The 20,203-nt window shown below is 40.5% G+C and overlaps 1 protein-coding gene across 4 annotated transcripts in view; it reads left to right on the top strand.

Moving 5' to 3' along the window:
• The window catches only part of LOC108704607 (band 4.1-like protein 1), a 61,224-nt gene that overhangs the window by 29,673 nt on the left and 11,348 nt on the right, over positions 1-20,203 (top strand). The window contains exons 5-17 of one of the 4 annotated variants that reach the window (XM_018241237.2): positions 40-82; positions 1,397-1,472; positions 3,720-3,938; positions 4,089-4,176; positions 4,330-4,482; positions 4,871-4,968; positions 5,378-5,553; positions 7,983-8,119; positions 11,331-11,363; positions 12,701-12,859; positions 12,971-13,072; positions 15,896-17,149; positions 18,650-18,760. In XM_018241237.2, coding sequence (XP_018096726.1) covers positions 40-82; positions 1,397-1,472; positions 3,720-3,938; positions 4,089-4,176; positions 4,330-4,482; positions 4,871-4,968; positions 5,378-5,553; positions 7,983-8,119; positions 11,331-11,363; positions 12,701-12,859; positions 12,971-13,072; positions 15,896-17,149; positions 18,650-18,760 — 2,649 coding nt within the window. The remainder of the gene's footprint in view (positions 1-39; positions 83-1,396; positions 1,473-3,719; positions 3,939-4,088; positions 4,177-4,329; positions 4,483-4,870; positions 4,969-5,377; positions 5,554-7,982; positions 8,120-11,330; positions 11,364-12,700; positions 12,860-12,970; positions 13,073-15,895; positions 17,150-18,649; positions 18,761-20,203) is intronic. The other 3 variants (XM_041576951.1, XM_018241235.2, XM_018241236.2) reach the window with 3 other exon arrangements.

The raw sequence follows: 20,203 nt of genomic DNA, 5'->3' as shown, positions 1-20,203 counted from the left end.
TACGTCTGTTCTCATCTCTACATACCTTCTGTATTACAGAACTGGCTGGACCCTTCCAAAGAAATAAAGAAACAGATCAAAAGTGAGTATGAACTTACCCTGTGCTTATTCTGGAGCCAAATGGATTTATTGCAAATTAATGTGACTTAAGTACCTAGGTGACCCCTTCCCACAGACAGAAGTGTCATTCAGATGCGCAGGGGCAGCAATTCCAAGCTGAAAAAGGAGAAAAGGCACAGGATACACAGTAGATAACAGATAAGCTCTGTAGTATACAATGGGATTCTCCAGTACGTATCGGTTATCTACTGTGTATCCTGTGCTCGAATGGCTGCCTCCATTGCTGCACAGCAGCTTGTTTATATAAAGTATAATAAACAATAAATAATAAAGTTGTTCTCCAGTGTAGGGCAACAGTACAGTATACTGTCATTCTTTTAAAACACTTTCAGTTGTTGGTGTTACTGTTCCTTTAAATAAAGTAGTAAAAAGGACAAATCAGACTATGTGCAATTGTATGAAAGTTCTGTGTCACAAATAGTAGTGACTAGGGGCCCCAAGAGGTATAGGGGCCCCCGTGAGGCCCTAATTCATATACAGTTTCAATAAATATTGGTAACATAGGTCAATCTGTAGACATTTTGACGGCCTGAAAAATAATTTGCTATGGGGCCCAGTAATATCTAGTTACACCACTGGTAGTGAGAATCACCCATTGATATCGTCAGACAAGCAATAGATGCAGAGATATTATCTTTAGCCAACAGAAGTCTTCTAAACTGTCATACTGACTAAACAACTGATTGCTATGGTATGAAAAATCATATAAACCTTTGCTTTGTGTGTCTTTATCTTTGTGTCTATGGCCAGCTTAAGCGGTGCTCGTAAATGAGCCTTGTAGTTTCTAAATCAATGTTCATATCTGTTTCAATGTATTTTAGTGTTTAATTATTTCATATTTAGCATCTGTGTGTATTTATTTAAGCCAAGTTTATTATTTAAGCTTCCAGCATATGGATAGTACAGCATTGTAAGTGCTTGGGGGCATCTGAAGGTTCCGGTGCTAGGGAGGTTGGGTTAGTCAGTCCTGATTTATTACAGCCTAGCACAGCTAGATAAGTCATTTACTACTAGCAATCTAGATTCTACAGTTGTCCTGCTAAAGGGAGACTGCAGTCAGTGAGAACTGTCTTGCTAAATTATACTTATCTGGCACAGAGCTTACTATCCATTCACAATAGATGCCTTGAAAAGGGTTCAATGCCCAAATTAATTATGTATTAGGCAAAGCACATAAACGATCAAACCATTTGGTCAAAAACGGAGCAAATTTATAAAAAGTGCCAGGTTTCCCTTACTTTCAAACTTGGATAATGAACTGTCTCTGTCGCTGCAGGTGGTGCATGGACATTTGGCTTCACAGTAAAGTTCTATCCTCCAGACCCTTCCCAGCTCACAGAGGATATTACAAGGTATGCAATATAGGTCAGCTAAATGGATTACAGGGATATTATACTGACCACTTATGGGTTTAGTGAACAATACATGCTTTTTAAGGCTTTTCTTGTTGAGAAACACCCATGCCTGGGGGATTCTTTGTTGAAAAAGTAATCCTTTGTAAAGCCAAGCAGTCTAAAACATGTTCATGAAAATGAAGTAGCCAACAGAGGGCACTACTAATAGTGGAACTCTTAGTAAGAACTGCATTCATCTCGTCCCTTTAGTCCAGGGGCAGAGTTTGTGTGCACTTGGGAGGCGGCAGAAGTGCAGAGGACCCCTGTTCAGAGAGCAATTTCAATGTGTATTAGTAAATAAAATAAATTGTTTTGGAGGACCTGAAAATGATTTGGCAAAATATGCCACATGCAGGTTATTGCTTGGAAAGTGGGTGATCACAATACCTTGCGTGCAATGCAATAAGCAGGGAGGCCAACATATTTTATGCATTTATTCAAATATTACTCATACTATCCTGACCTTAGCCTGCAGCAGCTGTAAAAACATGAAGTGGGAGCCGGTCAACGTAAATTGGTAATAGGAGGGATTTACAAGCAAAACTCTGATGTTGTATTGCTATTCTTGTGTAGTGTAACACAATCCCTGGATGGAATCATTATTAGTGCAGTGGCATAAGCTGATTTGCCATTGTGTGTGTGTGGTTCTTACAAGGATTTTACAATAGTTGCTTCATTAATTCCCTGCTTGGTGTCTGTCTGTTCCTCTCCAGTTATTCTCCCACCCACACAATTCTACTGGATGCTCTTTTTATTCCTTCTATCGTTAGTGTTTAAGTAAAATGGGTAATGAAAGCAGCAGCGGCAGTGATACAATGGCTCTGATATACAGACGAGAATGTGACATTAGTAGCAAAAAGGCACAGCTTTACATCAAGAAGAGTGGCTTGAAGTTTAAGACTGACCAATAGTCCAGATTATTGGACTCTCTTATCTGCATGCAGTAGAGCTCTTGGCAGGGGTCTTTTCCTTGCCTCTTAGGGTAAGGACACACTGGACGATTTGTCGCCAACGTTTTTAAAAAGAAAATCGCGGCGACATATCGCTCGTTTTGTCTCTGAACAAAAACAAATGAAAGACGCCAGCTCCTGTGCCCACAGCGCGTTTGTGAATCGCCTGTAGCTCCAAAACGCACTGAGACCCTTTTCCGAGCGATTTATCAGAAATAGCATGTACTTAGAAAAGCACTGAATTCTCCTAGACACGCACACACATACAGATAAGTAGCAGCAATTGTATTCAAATTACAATGCGAACGCAATGACGCAAGAACGCAAGAACGTAAAGACGCCAGGTTACAGCGGGAAGCACAAACCGTTTCCGGTTTGGGTGGAGCACGTACCGCACAGAGTAATGGGATACAAATCGCTCTGGGCCAATAGTCGCTGTGAATCGTCTGTTCAAAAAAGACGATCGTCTTGTCGCCACGATTTACTTTTTTTAAACGTTGGCGACAAATCGTCCAGTGTGTCCTTATAGATTATAAGTGACACTTAAAACTGGAATAAGATGAGAGATCAGAGATTGGTACTGCAGAGGACCAAATTGCACAGATTAACCTACAGAAGTATAATTATTAATTATTGGGTAACTGGTGTCCCAATGATCAGGACTATGAACACCAACCATCACACAGTTTACAGTCTAAAAATGTCTAAAACTGAAAAACAGGGAGATGTGTGGTCAGTTGTACTACAGGTACCAACATGTGGGCAGATGTCGGCTGACTTGAATGTGGTGCAAATCCAGCCGACCTTGTGATCAGACGTGTAGAACATGGGTTGAACCACACATATTGTTAAATTGGCTAGGGGGATCTGGTCATGTGTTTCCTGGTTTATAGGGGGTCCTTCATTTCTTTGGTCAGTGTAGAGGATTTTTCACAGCGGAATCTGCATTCAATAAACAGTATTTCTGCCTGAGGGAATGACTCCAGCTAGTTCCATTAATAGGAGTTGTATTTCAGCTTGAGAGTCACAAGGTGAAATAGTTGCTGGTGTGCAAGCTTGCAGAAGTAGACCTGAAGGAGTTAATTAGTAAGTCTGACATAGTATAACTGCCTGTTTCTCTTTCAACATTACACACACACACAATTGAACAAGTGCAATGGTAGAACAAAGCAAAACATTCTGTTTAGGAACACTAGATGGGGTCTTCCACACTATATTAATTCCCACTGGTTTGCTGTATATCATTGTCTTGCAGGTATTATCTGTGCCTACAGCTACGGGCTGACATCATCAGTGGGCGCCTACCATGCTCTTTTGTCACCCATGCCCTGCTTGGGTCATATACAGTCCAGGCTGAATTGGGAGACTATGATTCTGAGGAGCATCATGGGAACTATGTTAGCGAGCTGCGCTTCTCCCCCAACCAGACACGAGAGCTGGAGGAGAGAATAATGGAACTGCACAAAACATACAGGTAAGGGAGTATTTGTGTGAACAAAAAGTGTGTGCTCTCTACTGGAGGTAGTTACAATCACTGCGATGGGGTTGCAGAAAGAGGTTTATGGAATGTGACAGTTGAGGGCATCCCTAATGCACATGACAATTGCTCTTTTTTACAATTTAGGGGGATGACTCCGGCAGAAGCAGAGATTCATTTTCTAGAAAATGCCAAGAAGCTGTCTATGTATGGAGTGGACCTACATCATGCCAAGGTACCCAATGTTGTGATATATTCAGCAAAGCTTTATCTTCCATATCCTTGTTGTGTTCACCCTGGTCTGTGTCTGTTAAATTCCACGACAACTTCTCATGTGCTGAGCATATTAATATTCATAGTCAGCTGACTCATGTTCCTTGGCCTGCAGGACTCTGAGGGCATTGATATAATGCTGGGAGTTTGTGCCAATGGGCTTTTGATCTACAGAGACCGGCTGCGAATAAACCGCTTTGCTTGGCCTAAAATCCTGAAGATTTCCTACAAAAGGAGCAACTTTTACATTAAAATACGACCGGGGGAGGTGAGTAAAAGATTGTATTAGGCTCCTGGTATACCAAGTTGTCTTTATGGGATCCACATCAGGGTAACTGCCCAGAACAGCAGTTGTAGGTAGGAACAAAGAGGATAATAGAAGAAAGAGTGGTGCAAGATGGAGACAGTAGTCGTTCTGCAGCCCTTCAGTTGTTACTGGAAGATGTTCTTCTTAAACAGCTGAAGGGCTGTAGACCTGACAGTCCAGCTCTATCAAAATAATAGGACCCTTCATTCCTTCAAGGACCCTTGAAGGAATGTTTTCTCCTGTTCCCTGCCACTACTAAAGACCATCCTGCCCCATTTTAGAAAATAAAGGAAATCGTCTCCCCTACTTGCCTCCTACTGATATCATGTTCTAACTTCTCTTTCTTCAGTACGAGCAGTTTGAAAGCACCATTGGCTTCAAGCTGCCCAATCATCGAGCTGCAAAGCGTTTGTGGAAAGTCTGCATAGAACACCACACGTTCTTTCGGTAAGTTCAGTGGTACTACTAAGGGTGTTGAAAGAGTTGTTAGCCTGCACAACAACAGAGTGAATAGATGGAGTGGTAAAATAAGGGCAATAGATGTGTTAGGTAAGAACATGTGCACAGGTTGGTCTACAAACCTAATGTTTTGGACTTTTGCATGGAGTAGAATTAGAAATAATAACTTGACACCACAGATGAGTTGGGACACCACAGATATATTGGGTCAATGTAGCAGCTGAGGTTAGATTGCAGGAACTTATTTAGTACATTAGAAGGAGTTAGAAGTTAGTGTTGATATATCTCTTGGTCAGGAATAGAAAAATATTGGTTTGTATGGACAGATCTGTACTGAATGTAACAGCAAACATTATTTCATTGAATGACATGTAAACCTCTGCTGTTGACTTTTTAGGCTTGTGTCCCCAGAACCAGCCCCTAAGGGATTCCTAGTGATGGGGTCAAAGTTCCGTTACAGCGGGCGCACGCAGGCACAGACTCAACAGGCAAGCGCCCTCATAGACCGCCCGGCACCTAACTTTAAACGCTCTTCTAGCAAACGCTACACCCTGTCTCAAAGCCAAGAAGGAGGTAGGAAATGGTTGGCTAGATGAAGCTTTTGGTGATGACTGTTCCAAGTACACATACCTCCAAGTACATACTGTATACTGGGGAATTGATCTCAGAATGGGGCCGTTGGTAAAAAAAAACTTTTGTTGTAAACACAGTTGAATTTAAAGGGGTTTATTCCTATATTCTGCTCTGCATAAGAACCTAGATTAACAAACAGTATAGATTTCTACATAGGAATAATCACAAGACACTTTTTTGCATTGCAAAGTTCTTTACATGATTAGCAATCCTCTGTTTGCCCATTTATTTTAATCCTGTATTAAACCTAGAGTGGAGAATCCGCCACCACACTGCTCCCATTCTATTCTGCAGGCACAGCAGATTGCGGTGCAAAATGCAAAATCTTGCAAGCAGAAGAGGAGCAGAGGGGCAACAGATTCCCGGCCTGAGTTTCTCTGATGGCCGAATAAAGTGTCATGAGGCCCTAGCCTTAAGCCAGTGACAGTATCTGTTTGCCATATTTTCTTACATTCTACACCTGTACATTGCTTCCTGTGTTGGAACTTATCCTCAAGCTGGACATAAACGTAGCAACAAAATTGCAATAGATTTTTGGCATGTGGGCTGACATTTTTAAATAAAATCCATATACTATGGATAATGGTCAGTTTATTGATCACTTTGCCTGCATATCGCTGCCTTTATTGACATTTGAGCCGGGGCAGGGGTTGTTTTCCAATTGCCTGCCACTGCTTAACTCCTTACCTGGAAGTGCAAAATATATGGCTTTAGAACTGGGGCACTTTTATTAACACTGCGTAGCAACCTATAGCAACTAATAATCAATTAGATTTTTTATCTAGCTACAGGTAGAACAATGAAAGCAAATATTTGATTGGTTGACATAGGGTACTGCCCAGGTGCAGATCTGCCCAGTGTTGATAAATGAGCCCGACTAAAATTGAACCAGCGTCAGTTAGTAACAACAGTGTATGCATGCTAGCACCCAGCCTCCTTGAAAACAGAAAGTGGTGGATTAACTGTTCAATGACATACTGCTCTTATAACTTTAGAAGGATATTTTAAGAACAGATTTCCATTTAATGAATATGTTCCTGTTAGGAAGGGGCAGTACTTTGTTGCTGGGTTTTAGTGAAAATTAGACAAAAATACCCTTGAGTTATAGAAGTACATTTTTTTTCTTATTTCTGCATAAAGTTATAAAGAGATAAAGTTTGGCTATAAATAAAGGCCCTATAAATAAAACAAATATGGCTCCAAAAAGCCCTGCAAGGTGCAATATTTTCCCAGCATTTCAGGTAGTTTAAACCGCCTTGTCTTGCCTGGAAGTTGCTGCTCTTGAGTTATCTGCAACCAGGTCAATGTTCAGGTCCAGGAGTGAGAAGCCACCTGGCCCAGTCTAAATGAAGTACCCCATTTGGTACTATGTGAGTTTCCAAGCTTTGTCTGACTGGGTGCAGCTCTTGGTAACTTACAGGCAAACCAAAAATTGTGCGGATGCTTTTACTTGCTGCGTTCACTTGTTGTTATGTAACACTGTTTATGAGAGTTTGTGTATTGAGGTATATGTTTACGCATGTGTTTGGAGCTGTGCCTGTCCTGACCTCAGAGGGCTTTACAGACACAGTTTACAATGGCTGTCACACACACTTCTAAACACATAAATAAGTACAGGCCCAATTGCAAGGAAGACACATATAAACACAACACAATGTGATTATAAATGCTCCCATCACAACAAACTTGTGTATATTAGATGCATTGGAACTTGAGACCTGCTTGATGCATGTGCAGGTTTTTAAGTACCACATGGCTCACTGATTTTAGTTTTTTTTACTATAAAATTCAAATTTTTAGTGGAAAAAAAAAGGATTCTACCCAGAGGATGGAAAAAGTCTGAATCCGAAAATCCGGAAACGCGGTAAAGGGCAAGTCTATCTGTTACTATATATAATATAATGCACGATATATAGTAACAGGTAGACTTGCCCTTTACCGCGCACAAATTGAATACCAGTGGGTACATATTGGTTCATATGCGCACTCCTCGCATCTGATTTATCTTAATCGGGTGATGGGGCTTAGTATTTAAAGGAGAGGGATCCCTCCTCCCATATGTAGCACCGTTTGTTTTTAATTTGGTTTTAACTCATTACAGTATGGCATGGTTGTGAATAAATATTGCCTTTTATTCTACATCTTTATGGTTTGAATATCTTTCATATTGGGATACTTATGGGTGTATAATTGGGGGTTAAGTCCCAATTTTTGTTTATATATCGTAAATGGGTATGTTTGTGGACACCCTAATTTATATAGCCCTTAAATATTACAATTATTGAAATACTTAGCTTGATTCATATTTAGTGGTTCTTTGATCTTATTAAAATTACTTTATTTTTTGTTCCCCCATTGCCCCTGCTCAGGCTTTTCGCTGCCGACTGCTGTAAATGAGAACCATGAATCTTCACCAGAGAAAAACCACGAGGACCACCGGGAAAATGGGCACAGGGAAGAGGGGCAGGAAGAGGTGACTACACCGACCAAAATCAAGGAACTAAAGGTAAGGGGTGTGGAATTATGTCATGGTAACTGTTCTATAAGTGTGTGTGCTGGCATGGAGTGTTCTTTTGATGCGTATTGCATGGGCAGTAGGGGCATGTATCCATATATGTGCATGTACACGTGTGATTGTGTATGTAACCATGTTATAGAATGTCATGCCATCACAGAAGACAATGACCTAAAATGTTTGCAATCAGTAAATGCTGCATAGCCACAGATGTAGTTAGACACTGCTTGTTCCCCATCATCGCATGTCAACAGCAGTATCACACTTTATATTTAGTTGCAATGGCAAATAGTCCAGATTGGCATCAGCGCAGTATTGCTAGTCATTCTAAAGCTGGCCATAGACGCAAAGATCTGAACGTACGAATCGAGGATTCGTACGATTTTCGAAACGTGTGTGGAGAGTCCCGACATTTTTCGTCCGGCGGAGATCAGTCGTTTGGTCGATCGGACAGGTTAGAAAATTTCTGTCGGCTGCCGATAATATCTCTGCGTGTATTGCCGATCGTACGATTTTCAGTGGGAGACTGTCACTAGCTTTGGTTGGACATAAATATCGTACGATTGCTGTCAGGGGCAGAACATTGCTGATCTGTTCTTTAACTAATCTGACTGGTAAGACTTTGATCTGAATGGTTAGTGGCGGGTCGGGAGATGGGAAAGTCCGATCGTACGATGATTCGTACGATCGGATCTTTGCATCTATGGCCAGCTTTAAAGACACACAGGATGGACAGTAACAATGTAGTAACAGAGATTTTTACATTATTTTAAGATACATTTTTGGCCATATCTAAAGTAACTCGCTTCAGTGTTGTCATTTTCAGGAGCAATGTCTTGTCTAGGCTAAATATAAGAGGCCACAAGCATTCAATTAATTGTGCAGTCAATAACTATGGCAGGCTTTTGGTCCTCAATAGACATTGGCGTTTTACTGTAACTCTTGAGTATGGTTTCACATTTGTGCCTAATCATATATTGCACCCATATGTCCTTGGTGTACAAACTATGACTTGGTCAAATCTTTGCTACTAATTTACTATGAGAATGGTAACAAAGTGTTAAAAATAGCAGCTAGATAATTACTGTGCGTGACATCTGGGCTAGAGTTACCACATTTTTTCTCAGGGTTTAGGAAAGGCACAGTGACAGAGACCTGTCAAGTACTTCGGCGGGTCGTATATGTGACTGTTATGGCTGCATGCAGTGGGATAATATTCTTTTATAATTGTTCAGAATAACTGAAAAAGTAGCATTCTTGGGGCATACTTTCAGCTGCTCTCAGTCTCGCCCATCAATGTTTAATATAGACACCTGTCACTAGAAGTAGGAAAATCTTTATTAGCGGCAGTTCTATAGCAACGTCAGTCAAAGGGCTAAAGGCTGGGCAAGACTGATATTAAAGCATTACTGTGGCTATCTTGCCCTTTGTTTGCTATTTTTGACCTACTTTTGTCATTTTACCCACTATACCTGTTATCCCACTCTTCCAAAGTGCAACTCCATTTTTGGACCAACAAACACAATTCTGCCTAGAAGGAGCAAGACTGCAAATTTTTGTTCTTATACAAAAACATACTAATCAATAAAGAAGTGAAAAGAGTGTTGCTCAATAGAGCTTACAATCTAGAAATCAGAATGGAGCAGTGTTTCACATACTAATGATGGATTCTGAAGCTGCTTCTCTTTTTTTATATTGACATCTAAGCCATTATCGAATAACCCTCGTTCTCTGTGCCGGAAATAGTGAAAGGTTTCTGGAGCACCAATGAGTGCCTGGAGCTGCTGGAGGCTGGAGCTAAGCATTTGTAATGCTTCTTAAGTTCGGTTTTTAAAAACATTTATGCATACAGCATCTGTCTGGAGTTTATTTATTTTAAAAGCACATTTATTCACACTTAGGGGCTGATTCACAAAGGGTCAAATATCGAGGGTTAATTAACCCTCGATATTCGACTGGGAATTAAAATCCTTCGACTTCGAATATCGAAGTCGAAGGATTTTAGCGCAAATAGTGTGATCGAACGATCGAAGGATTATTCCTTCGATCGAACGATAAAATCCTTCGAATCGAACGATTCGAAGGATTTTAATCCAACGATCGATGGAATATCCTTCGATTAAAAAAAGTTAGCCAAGCATATGGGGACCTTCCCCATAGGCTAACATTGAGTTCGGTAGCTTTTAGATGGCGAACTAGAGGGTCGAAGTTTTTTCCTTAAAGAGACAGTACTTCGACTATCGGAAGGTCGAACGATTTTTAGTTCGAATAGTTCGTTTCGAAGTCATAGTAGCCCATTCGATGGTTGAAGTAGCCCAAAAAACACTTCGAAATTCGAAGTTTTTTACTTCGATTCCTTCATTTGAAGTTAGTGAATCGGCCCCCAAGACAAAGATGCACCTAGAGAAAAAAAGCCCATTTACTGTTCAAATGTGATCCGCGTTATTCTAAGAAAGATATCTATCAAGCAGGTTTAAATCCTATTGGACAAGGACTGCATATGGCCGTTGATGTGCTCCTTTCTTGATGGGTCCTCATAGACCCATGTTATGATTCAGTTATTGTCCCAGGGCCAATGGGCTGAATCAGTCTCAATTGGCCTACCACCCGGGTGATCATATTTGGAGTGGATTTGCCTATTTGGCAGTGTTTCTGTGTATGCCCACCATAACCTATATCAAAAATCAAATTAGCCTGCAAACCAGTTATTGAAAGCAGATCTCTTATTGGTTAATATGGGATATTGCAATAGGCTAATAATGCCTTGTCAGTAAATAAGCTGCATTGTGTTCACACTTGTAGATGACCGTTCTAGCACATCTATGAATGTGACTACTTGTACCTACAAGGTTAGCTTGGCTACCGAGGGCCCTTGCAAAGTCATAAATGTTTAAGCATGTTCTATCATAGTGGTGAATGTAATAGAAGCTTGAGTAATGCATGTGCGCTAATCTGTGAGCATTGCTCTAAGGCCCATAAAGGATGCATCATTGCACTTTCTTATATATGCATATATATTTGGACATGTTCCTTTTAATGCCATGTCATGAGCTGTGTCTTGATGTGTGTAGCTGTGCGTGTGTCTGTATCACTACTTGTGCCTGTGTATGCATCCTGGAGCATTTGTGTGTTTAGATGCATCTTATTTCTATATTTCCTCCCTCTCACTCGCATACTTCTGTTTCCTGCTTAACGCTACCAGTCGGAGCAAGAGAGCACCCCCCGGCACAAGGAGGTACCCATGTACTAACTTAGTATCCACTTACCTACCCCCCCTTCTGTCCACTTATCCTAGAACCCTCTTCTGAACCCAACATCTCTTTCCCAGAAACCCTTCAAAGGGGGTTGTTCACTTATAAATGAACTTTTAGTATGATGTAGAAAGGAATATTTTCAATTGGCTTTCTTTTTTTTTTTACTATGTGTGGTTTTTGAGTTATTTAGCTTTTTATTCAGCAGCTCTGCAGTTTGCAATTTCAGCAATCTGGTTGCTAAGATTCAACTTACCCTAGCAACCATGCGTTGATTTGAATAAGAAACTGGAATGTGAAAAGGTGAGGGCCTGAATAGAAACATGAACAGTAAAAAGTACCAATAACAATACATTTGAAGCATTACTGAACATTTGTTATTTAGATGGGGTCAGTGACCCCCATTTGAAAACTGAAAAGAGTGAGAAGAAGGAGGCAAATAATTCAAAAACTATATATAAAAAAAAGAAATAATGAAACCATTTGAAAAATTGCTTAGAACTGGCCATTCTATAACATATTTAAAGTTAACTTAAATGTGAACCACCTCTTTAACCTTCTACATGGACCCTAGCTACTATAGGAAGCATCTGCCATCTATCTCAGAACCTATTGTGTCCATACTGTCTGTTCAAGTACCTACTTTGCATTCATTTCTGTACACTTTTACCTAAACCATTCCCCAATTTTCCTCTACAAAACCCTTTTACCCACTTCCTTATGCTAACCAGCACTACCTTGTCACCAATTGATCTTATCCTAATCTACTTATCCTTCAAGCCATATACTTACATATTTGGGCATCCAGGTTTTTGTCAATTTATCTCTCAACATATGTATTTTCTCCAGTACCCACCTAGCAAAAGCACCATTTACTGTAATGTCAACCAAGTAACTAGTAAATCCCTACTGTGTTTGCCTACTATCATTTGCATCTACAAAAAAGCCCTCCCGTTGTTGCAGATACCGCTCCTTCTGTCCATCTATCTCTAGTGGCCATGATTATCCTAAAAACTGTAGCACATCTAGGGAATATTTAATTTCCTAACTGAATGTTCCTTTCTTTTCCTCGGAGCTTTAAGGGAATTGATATATAATTCTTACCTCACTTTTTAATCTCATGACAAATCCTTTGTAGTAAATGGGGAAATCTGGAGACCAGGAGAAGAGCTTTTCCTTTAAGATGAATATGGCCTTATGCCCCGCAGCTACTTTATCTTTTGCGTCAGATTATTAAGTAGAACCCTGTGCTGGAAGGAGAATCAAAATATGGAGACTGGCTCCATTTTGAATATACTGACTCCGTATTGAATTTGTTTAGTTTCTAGACAAGCCGGAGGATATCCTGCTGAAACATCAGGCCAGTATTAATGAATTGAAAAGAACCTTGAAACAGCCAAACAGCAAATTGGTCCACAGAGAAAGGGGGAGGGAGAAGCGATTGCCATCCTCACCCACTTCCTCATCCCCTAAACCAGAGGTCAGTAGATGCAAAATATGGCCTGTGCTGTATGTACCCTGTAGTGTTATTTGTCTTTTATAACTCATTGTGTCCAACCCTGACCTTCCACTGAATTCCCCACTTTAACAGGATGGAGAAGACACGGCAAAGCAAGTAGAAGACGAGGCTGACAGTGCTGCTGCCCAGGACTCAGAGGTTTTCACCCAGAAAAGCCTTTCTTCCTCTCCTGAGGTGACTCATATTTCTTTGATGCTCCAGTTTGTTGCCTACTATCTAACCAGAATCACTAGTGATAGTGACCACAATAGTGCTAATAAGATACCATGAATAGTACTATTACTTTACAGTCATTCGGGGTCACTACTGAGATCCCAGTGGACTTACGTATCCTTTGTTTTTATTGACTTGGATCTTCAGTATAACACAAGGTCAATACATCTATAGAAATAAATCAAATCAACTGGACTTGCTGTGTTTTTCTTGGAAGATGTTTCACCAGTCATCCAACTGCTTTCTTTGGTGAAACGTCTTCAAGAAAAACACAGCAAGTCCAGTTGATTTGACTTATTTCTGTAGATATACCATGACCTGGATGAATGAGAACTTTGATAAACACAAGGTCAATACCACATTGGAGACCAAGAATTATCTGGCCTGACTGATTATTTAGCATTAGAGGGAACTAGTTAAAACAGATATTGTCAGGATGACCAAACCAGTCCTTCAGCTCTTGACACTCTTCAGGTGTCTGGCTGATGATGAGAGTTATCATGCACCAGAAGTAACAGGACGGGGCCTGCTACACCAATGGCCATTTACTTAGTCAGTACCTTCTAATTAAGGGCAGCATACATTTAGTTTTTCATGTGAGTCCATAACCAGTCTGTGGCTGGTAGGACCTACCCCTCCGCCACCCAGTAATTTCAGCTTTAGGGTGCTTATTTTCTTAATCATCTTAGTGGAGTCCCTGCAAGTTCTAAAATGTAGGATATTTTATACAACAGATATAAGATAGGACCAAATGTGATGATGCAATGTAGATTTGTAGCATATTGTTTTTTGTGCTGTAATACTATGCAGCATGTTGAAGTCCTACAGGCTTGTCCCCATAGACAAGAATGCAACTTTTTGACCAGGTTATATGTGTTTAGACAGGCATGTGCAGTTTGTGCAGAGCTTTCCTCATTATTCAGTAATGCGATACCATTTCTAAACTGTCCCTCCTTCTACATTTTTATTTGGGTGTTTAGTTTTTAGAAGTAATTAAAATAGGGACGGCAGATATAAGTAACAGGGGAAAATGCAGCAGATCGCTACTTTTTTTTTTATGAAAGAAGATCTAAAACTCGGTTTTCCAGTTTAACACACTAATTACTGTAATGTTATACCTGGTGCCTGGGGTTTATTGTGCAACATAGTAAAACAAAATAAAAGACGTGCGGCCATCAAATTCAACCTTTTACCTTCCTAGCTGCTAGTACAGGTCTTTTCTTGTATATCTGTACCTCCTCTGACTTTCAACTTAGAAACAGAGTAAGTAAGAGGGATGTTTGGTGGTTGTCATTAGTCTATAGGGTGTACTGGACTAGTGAGAATGGTGGTTCAGTATTACCTTATTATTATGCAGATGGTGTGATTTAAAAGACGTGTGGCCATCAAATTCAACCTTTTACCTACCTAGCTGCTAGTACAGGCTTTTTTTTTGTATATCTGTAACTCCTCTGACTTTTAACTTAGAAACAGAGTAAGTAAGAAGGACGTTTGGTGGTTGTTTTCAATCACACAGTCTGCATAATAATAAGGTAATACTATACCACCATTCTCACTAGTCCAGTAAACCCTGTAGAATGCAATTAAGGGAACATGTCAAATATAACAGCGTGCATACTGGGTGGAGGGTTAAAGGGGTTGCTCGCCTTTAAATTAACTTTGAGTATGATATAGAGAGTAATATTCTCATTCTTAATTTTTTTAATATTGGTGGTTTTTGTAATTATTTAGATTTTTGTTCAGCAGCTTTCCAGTGAGGAATTTGTGTAACTATCTGGTTGCTAGGGTCCTCATCTGTTAACTAAGCAAAATTATGATTGCTTATTATGGGTTATTTATTTATATTACAATTTATTTCGTGTTATTGTGGGGGAATCAAATAGGAAATACATAACTGATGGGCTGTAGCCAATCAATTGCTTATTTTAACTGCCAATGATCAGAGCGAATTGCTCATTGGTTATCTATAATGAATTGTAGCTAAAACGATCAAATCAAAGGCTGTTACTGACATAGGATGACTTCTGTTTATAAATCTCTGATACTGGAGAATGGTTTGCATCCCCATAATGTTGTACATCCCCATTACATTGTCATTACTATTTACCCAACTTTGCATCCTATGGCTAGAAGGCTCACTCACAAAGGGTAATACGTATCTACTCAACACCCAGGAGATTCAAGTTAGGGATAGTATTAGCTTTTATCCCTCATGCTAATCAACTAACAGCTTCCACTCCTTATTGATGCCATTAGATTTTACATCCAAATAAAATATCAAAGCATTGCAGTAAGGAGTAGTGTAAAATGTATATAAACAGAGGTAAACCTTTATTCTCCTAATTTTATCCCTCCATCTTTAAGTGGATGAAACTGGGGGTTATAAGGTTATTGAGGCAATATAACGAGAAAAAAACCACCATATTTTTCAAATAGAATAACCTTTAAATGAAGCATCCCTCAGGAATGGCAGACCCTACATTAGAATGAGTTGGAACATATCAATGTTCAATAAAAGGATATAGTGCCCATTTAATTAATTCATTAGATATTGTACATATTGCATCACAGTTCTCTTTATATTAATAATTGTCATGAAATACATTTAATAAATAAATGTAGATACCATGCTCTACCAGATAGCATGTTGTAAATGGATGGAGTTTTACTATGTATTTAGCAGATAATTCTCTTTCACTGAATGCAATTAATAACATCTGCAGGATAAGTAAACAAGTAGATGATTCATTGGACACTAACTCCTCTTGCTCGGTTGAAATGCAGGGCATGGAGCATTGGGTTTTTATAGAGAGGTCATCAGAGAAGACGCAGGTGTCCCCTGGAGAGACTGCAAAGAATGACACTGAACAGCTGCCTGGAATAGACTTGTCTAATAGAGATGAAGAATCTCCCCTAAATGAAATGCTGGTTTCTGAAGTAAGAGAGGAGAGTATAAAAGAGGAGGTAAGAGTGGAGAGAGTGTCAGAAAAACCTATACAAGCTACAAGGGGAGCAGAGAGAAGAATCAGACTGACAAAGAGAGAAGAGCGATTGGTGATGGTGGCCAGTGAGTGGGAAGATGTGAACAATAAGGCAAGGACAGCGCCAGATGGAGCACCAGCTGAGGACAGCAAAGGCTGGACATTTAAGGGAGACAAGATAGAACTGACAGCAGCTTGGAGTCAAGGAGAAGAAGCCCACCAAAAAGAGAAGAACAGTATAGAAGGGAAAAAGACAACCTTTGAGAAAAGTGAAGGGAGCAGGAAAACAGAATTGGGGGCATCAGAAAAACCCAAAGATATATGCAGGGGCGTTCTGGATCTTGGAGAAAGTAGGCGACTTATTGTGTGTGAGGAAGAAGCTGGAGATAGTGCTGAGGAAACTGAGAATGAATGGCCTGTTGGCCTAACTTGGGAAGAACAAGAAAGCCCACTCTGGTGTGAAAGTTCAGGATATCAACAACTTGTGAAGCAGGAAGACCAGGATATTACAGATAGTTTTGCATCATTCAACCAGCAAGGCCAACAAATGCAATTTCAGAAATCAGGTAATAAACTAAAGAACAACAGAGGCCCATCCAGACTGGCAGATTCTGCTTCAAATGGAAGACCTGAGTATATTCTGAGCAAGGTTTCTGCCAATTTAATAAGGATGGATAACCCACAAGAAGAGAAAGAAGAGGCTCATGATACAAACATGAATAGAGAAGAGAAAACAAGCAATGTTTCACCTTCCCCAGGTATTCGCAGTGTTACAGAGAGAGGCAGAGGAAAGTCAACTTCCGAAGACTGGGGCCAAACAGATCTCCATTTTATGTTGCCCACCATTGTACCACTGCCACTGACATTGGCCAAAAACAAAAAACACCAAGTGAGTGATGTCAATCCTACTGAACAACCGCTTCTTGAACCCAACCTCAGGAATCACTCTTCCCCCCAGAATGCAGGAGATGCCAGCCCAGCAGAGTCTACCACCGATACACCAGGGGACCTTTCCTCTCCCGACTCTGGTTGTGAAATCACACTGACTGATGCGGCGGTAACTTTGGCACCCCAGCATGTCTGTTGAGGAAGGGAGGGGGGAGGCTGAACAGAACCTAAAGCTGCTTGAAGTGGCCGTATTGTAGTTTGGCCAGCACGTCCGGCCCCTGTATGTGTACAGAGTGGGCACTGTGTCATGGAGGGAGCCGTCTGCCTGTATGTGCCTAAACAATCCCCTCATCTGCTTCTGGCTGGAACACCGTCTGGCTAAAATAAATCCCCGTGCCTATAAAATGGGTGAGGCGCATGGAAACAAGAGGAGACGGGAGGGAGAGTGGGAGGAGGGATAGCGTAAATGGTGTAGGCATAGCTGCTTCTTTTCTAAACTGGTGATGCTTCAAAAATACATGGTTCCCACGCAAGGAATCGGGTGCATTTAGTGACATCAGAATGGCTTACTGGCACCTGCAGCTATTCTGAATTCATTATGGAGCATCTTTGCTTGAACGGTACCCATGGATCTTGGCCCAGTTTTAGACCTAACTTAAAACGCCTGGTTTTGCACCTTTAACCACACAGCAAAGAGATGATTACTAACCTCCATCCCACCTCCTCACCCACTTGTTGCACCGAGGCCGCTGGTTCCTTGCTTTGTGCTGCTCATACACACTGGCTTACTGGGCTGTGTTAATATGTGAAGCTGGTTATATTAACTTAGATAATATGACTGTGACCAAATTCTAAAGAGACTGATAGTTCTGAACTATACTGAAAAAATGTGGCACCTGAAGTCCTACTGCAGTGGAGAAAAGTTGGTAGATCATTTGTGTAAAAACTCCTATAGGGTGTAGTTCGGTACATGGAAATAGCTGGTGTTTTTTGAGCTAATATTTTCCTTTTTTTAACTTCAGCTCAAGGGTTATTTCGCCAAACACCAGCCCTTTTAAGACCAAGTTCCATCTGGGCATCCATTGCTCTGAGGTTCATTTCAGATTGAGCAGACAGAAAGGTAGGGGCAGGGTAAATTTTCACAAGGTCACAACTGACCCCACAGAATACACTCCATTTCTGTTGGGGAGCAGATAAAAAAAAATACTGTTTCCTAACTTTTCTCATAATACCCCCTTCTTTTTACCATCACAATTCCATATATCTATATACCTTTCCCAGCTTTCTCCCACCAATTTACTGAAGCCTTGTAACTATGCCTTCCTAAGGCCTGTATCACACTTTGGTTGAGTCGGGAATAATACTAAACGCATCAGAAATACATAAGCATTAACATTTTTGGATCATTAATAGTTAGATTTTTCCATTTTGCCACATATTTTTATTATTAATATCTTCTCTTTCTCTCTCCAAATTGTAAAACCAGCTAGAGTATGGCCACACTGTTTTAGGCCTTTAAGGAATTAATGCAGCCTAGTAAATCAGAGTTCTATTTAGCCTTGCTTTGGTGCTGTCCTGCTCAGCGTCGGTCTCTGGCATCGTGCATTGGGTATGGCTGTTGCTCCCTGAGTTTCTTGTTCTTTACTCTACTGCTTTTCTCCCACTCTAGTGTCAACCCCTTGAGCCGACATCTTGGGAAGAAAGGGACATCCCATCAGCCCTAAGAGAGGTCACCCTGCCGGACCAGGGTTTTAGGAAAACTGGAAGTGTTCTTTATCAGGTTGGGGCCTAGGCATGGCCCAGTGTTTTCCCTGTTAATGCCCTGGTATTATGCCACCTGGATTCTTGCCATACCTATATGTACAGTGTAAATACCTCGTGCAGAACACAAAATAAGCAAGCACATGATGGCTCTTAGTTTTCCTAACAGAATAAGGCTGAATGCTACAGAGAGGCATTTTTACAAATCAGAATGTGAACTGTTTTTGCAATAGTTCCGTTACCTTCGTTGTCCTCTAGTAACATAAGTCTACTTCTATTTTTCACTGGTTTGCCCAGAAATTTTGGTTTTGTGCGTGCGACTTGGGTCAAGCATATTATAGGTTATTCGAAGCAAATGTAAATGTATATTTCTTTTTATATCCCCTGCATCTATTCAATTATGATTCCTTCTTACTAGTAAGAGTACTTTGACCAGTATTATGGTTAAGATAAGGAATAACCAAATGGCCGAGCTCCAGGTATTATTAAAGTGCAAGCCTCATAGCTAGTTGTCAGAGGTCTATGGGACTTATAGATTAGCAACATCTATGCCATTGTCTGTCTCTCATCTACTATGGGTTTGGTGCCACATTGCTCACTGGTGTAGGGAAGGCCTGTACTTATCTGCTGCCATGAGCAGGGGTGAGTAAAGGGCTCCTAGTGTGCCTTGGGCTCCATTTGAGAGGTCCAAAGAGCACCTAACAGAACAAGGTGCTGCAGATGAGAGGGGCAAGGTACATTGTGGTCAAAAACAAGGCAATTTGTGCCAGTGTTTGGATTTTGCACCATCCATCCTAAGTAAATAAGACCTCTGGTCTCATATACAAAAAGCTGGGTATCCCTAACCCTTTTAACATGAATTGTCATCACTTAGAGTATTAGTAAACCTCATTCATCAGCGGCACAGTCTGATACCAAGTCTAACTGAACCAAGCAACGGCAATTTTCCTATAGTATTCTGACAAAATCTAATATCTGAGTTAACCAAGGCACACCCATGGAAGACTTTAGTTTCTTTTCCAATGCTTTGGTAGCAGGCCAGTATTCTGTAAACAATTATTGCGTTAATCGTATTCTTCTAGGACTACATGTTCCGTAGAAGGACTGGGTCATTACATAACAGATAGCTAGGGTACTATAGTGCTGGTATCTGTTAACCCGTGTATGATCTGTAACACACATGCCTCATTTTTAATACATTCTGATTTAGCTCACTCCAAATGGATCCATTATTTGTTGTTCTGTTTATTTTTTTATCATAGTTGAAGCATTTTCATTTCAATGCTGACTGGTCTGTAGGGATTTTATAGCTCTATATAAATCTAAAATTGGCACATGGAGTTGATTGGCTGTACCTACTCAGGTTATGTCCTGATAGCCCTGCAATCCATGAAATTCATTCCAGGACCTAAATGATCCAATCAAAATTAAAGTCCTGGATTAATTATCGGGCAAAAATCTT

The sequence above is a fragment of the Xenopus laevis genome, chromosome 9_10L (genome assembly GCF_017654675.1).
Source record: "Xenopus laevis strain J_2021 chromosome 9_10L, Xenopus_laevis_v10.1, whole genome shotgun sequence".
Taxonomy (NCBI): Eukaryota; Metazoa; Chordata; class Amphibia; order Anura; family Pipidae; genus Xenopus; species Xenopus laevis.
This window is presented reverse-complemented; position numbering and strand designations above follow the sequence as displayed.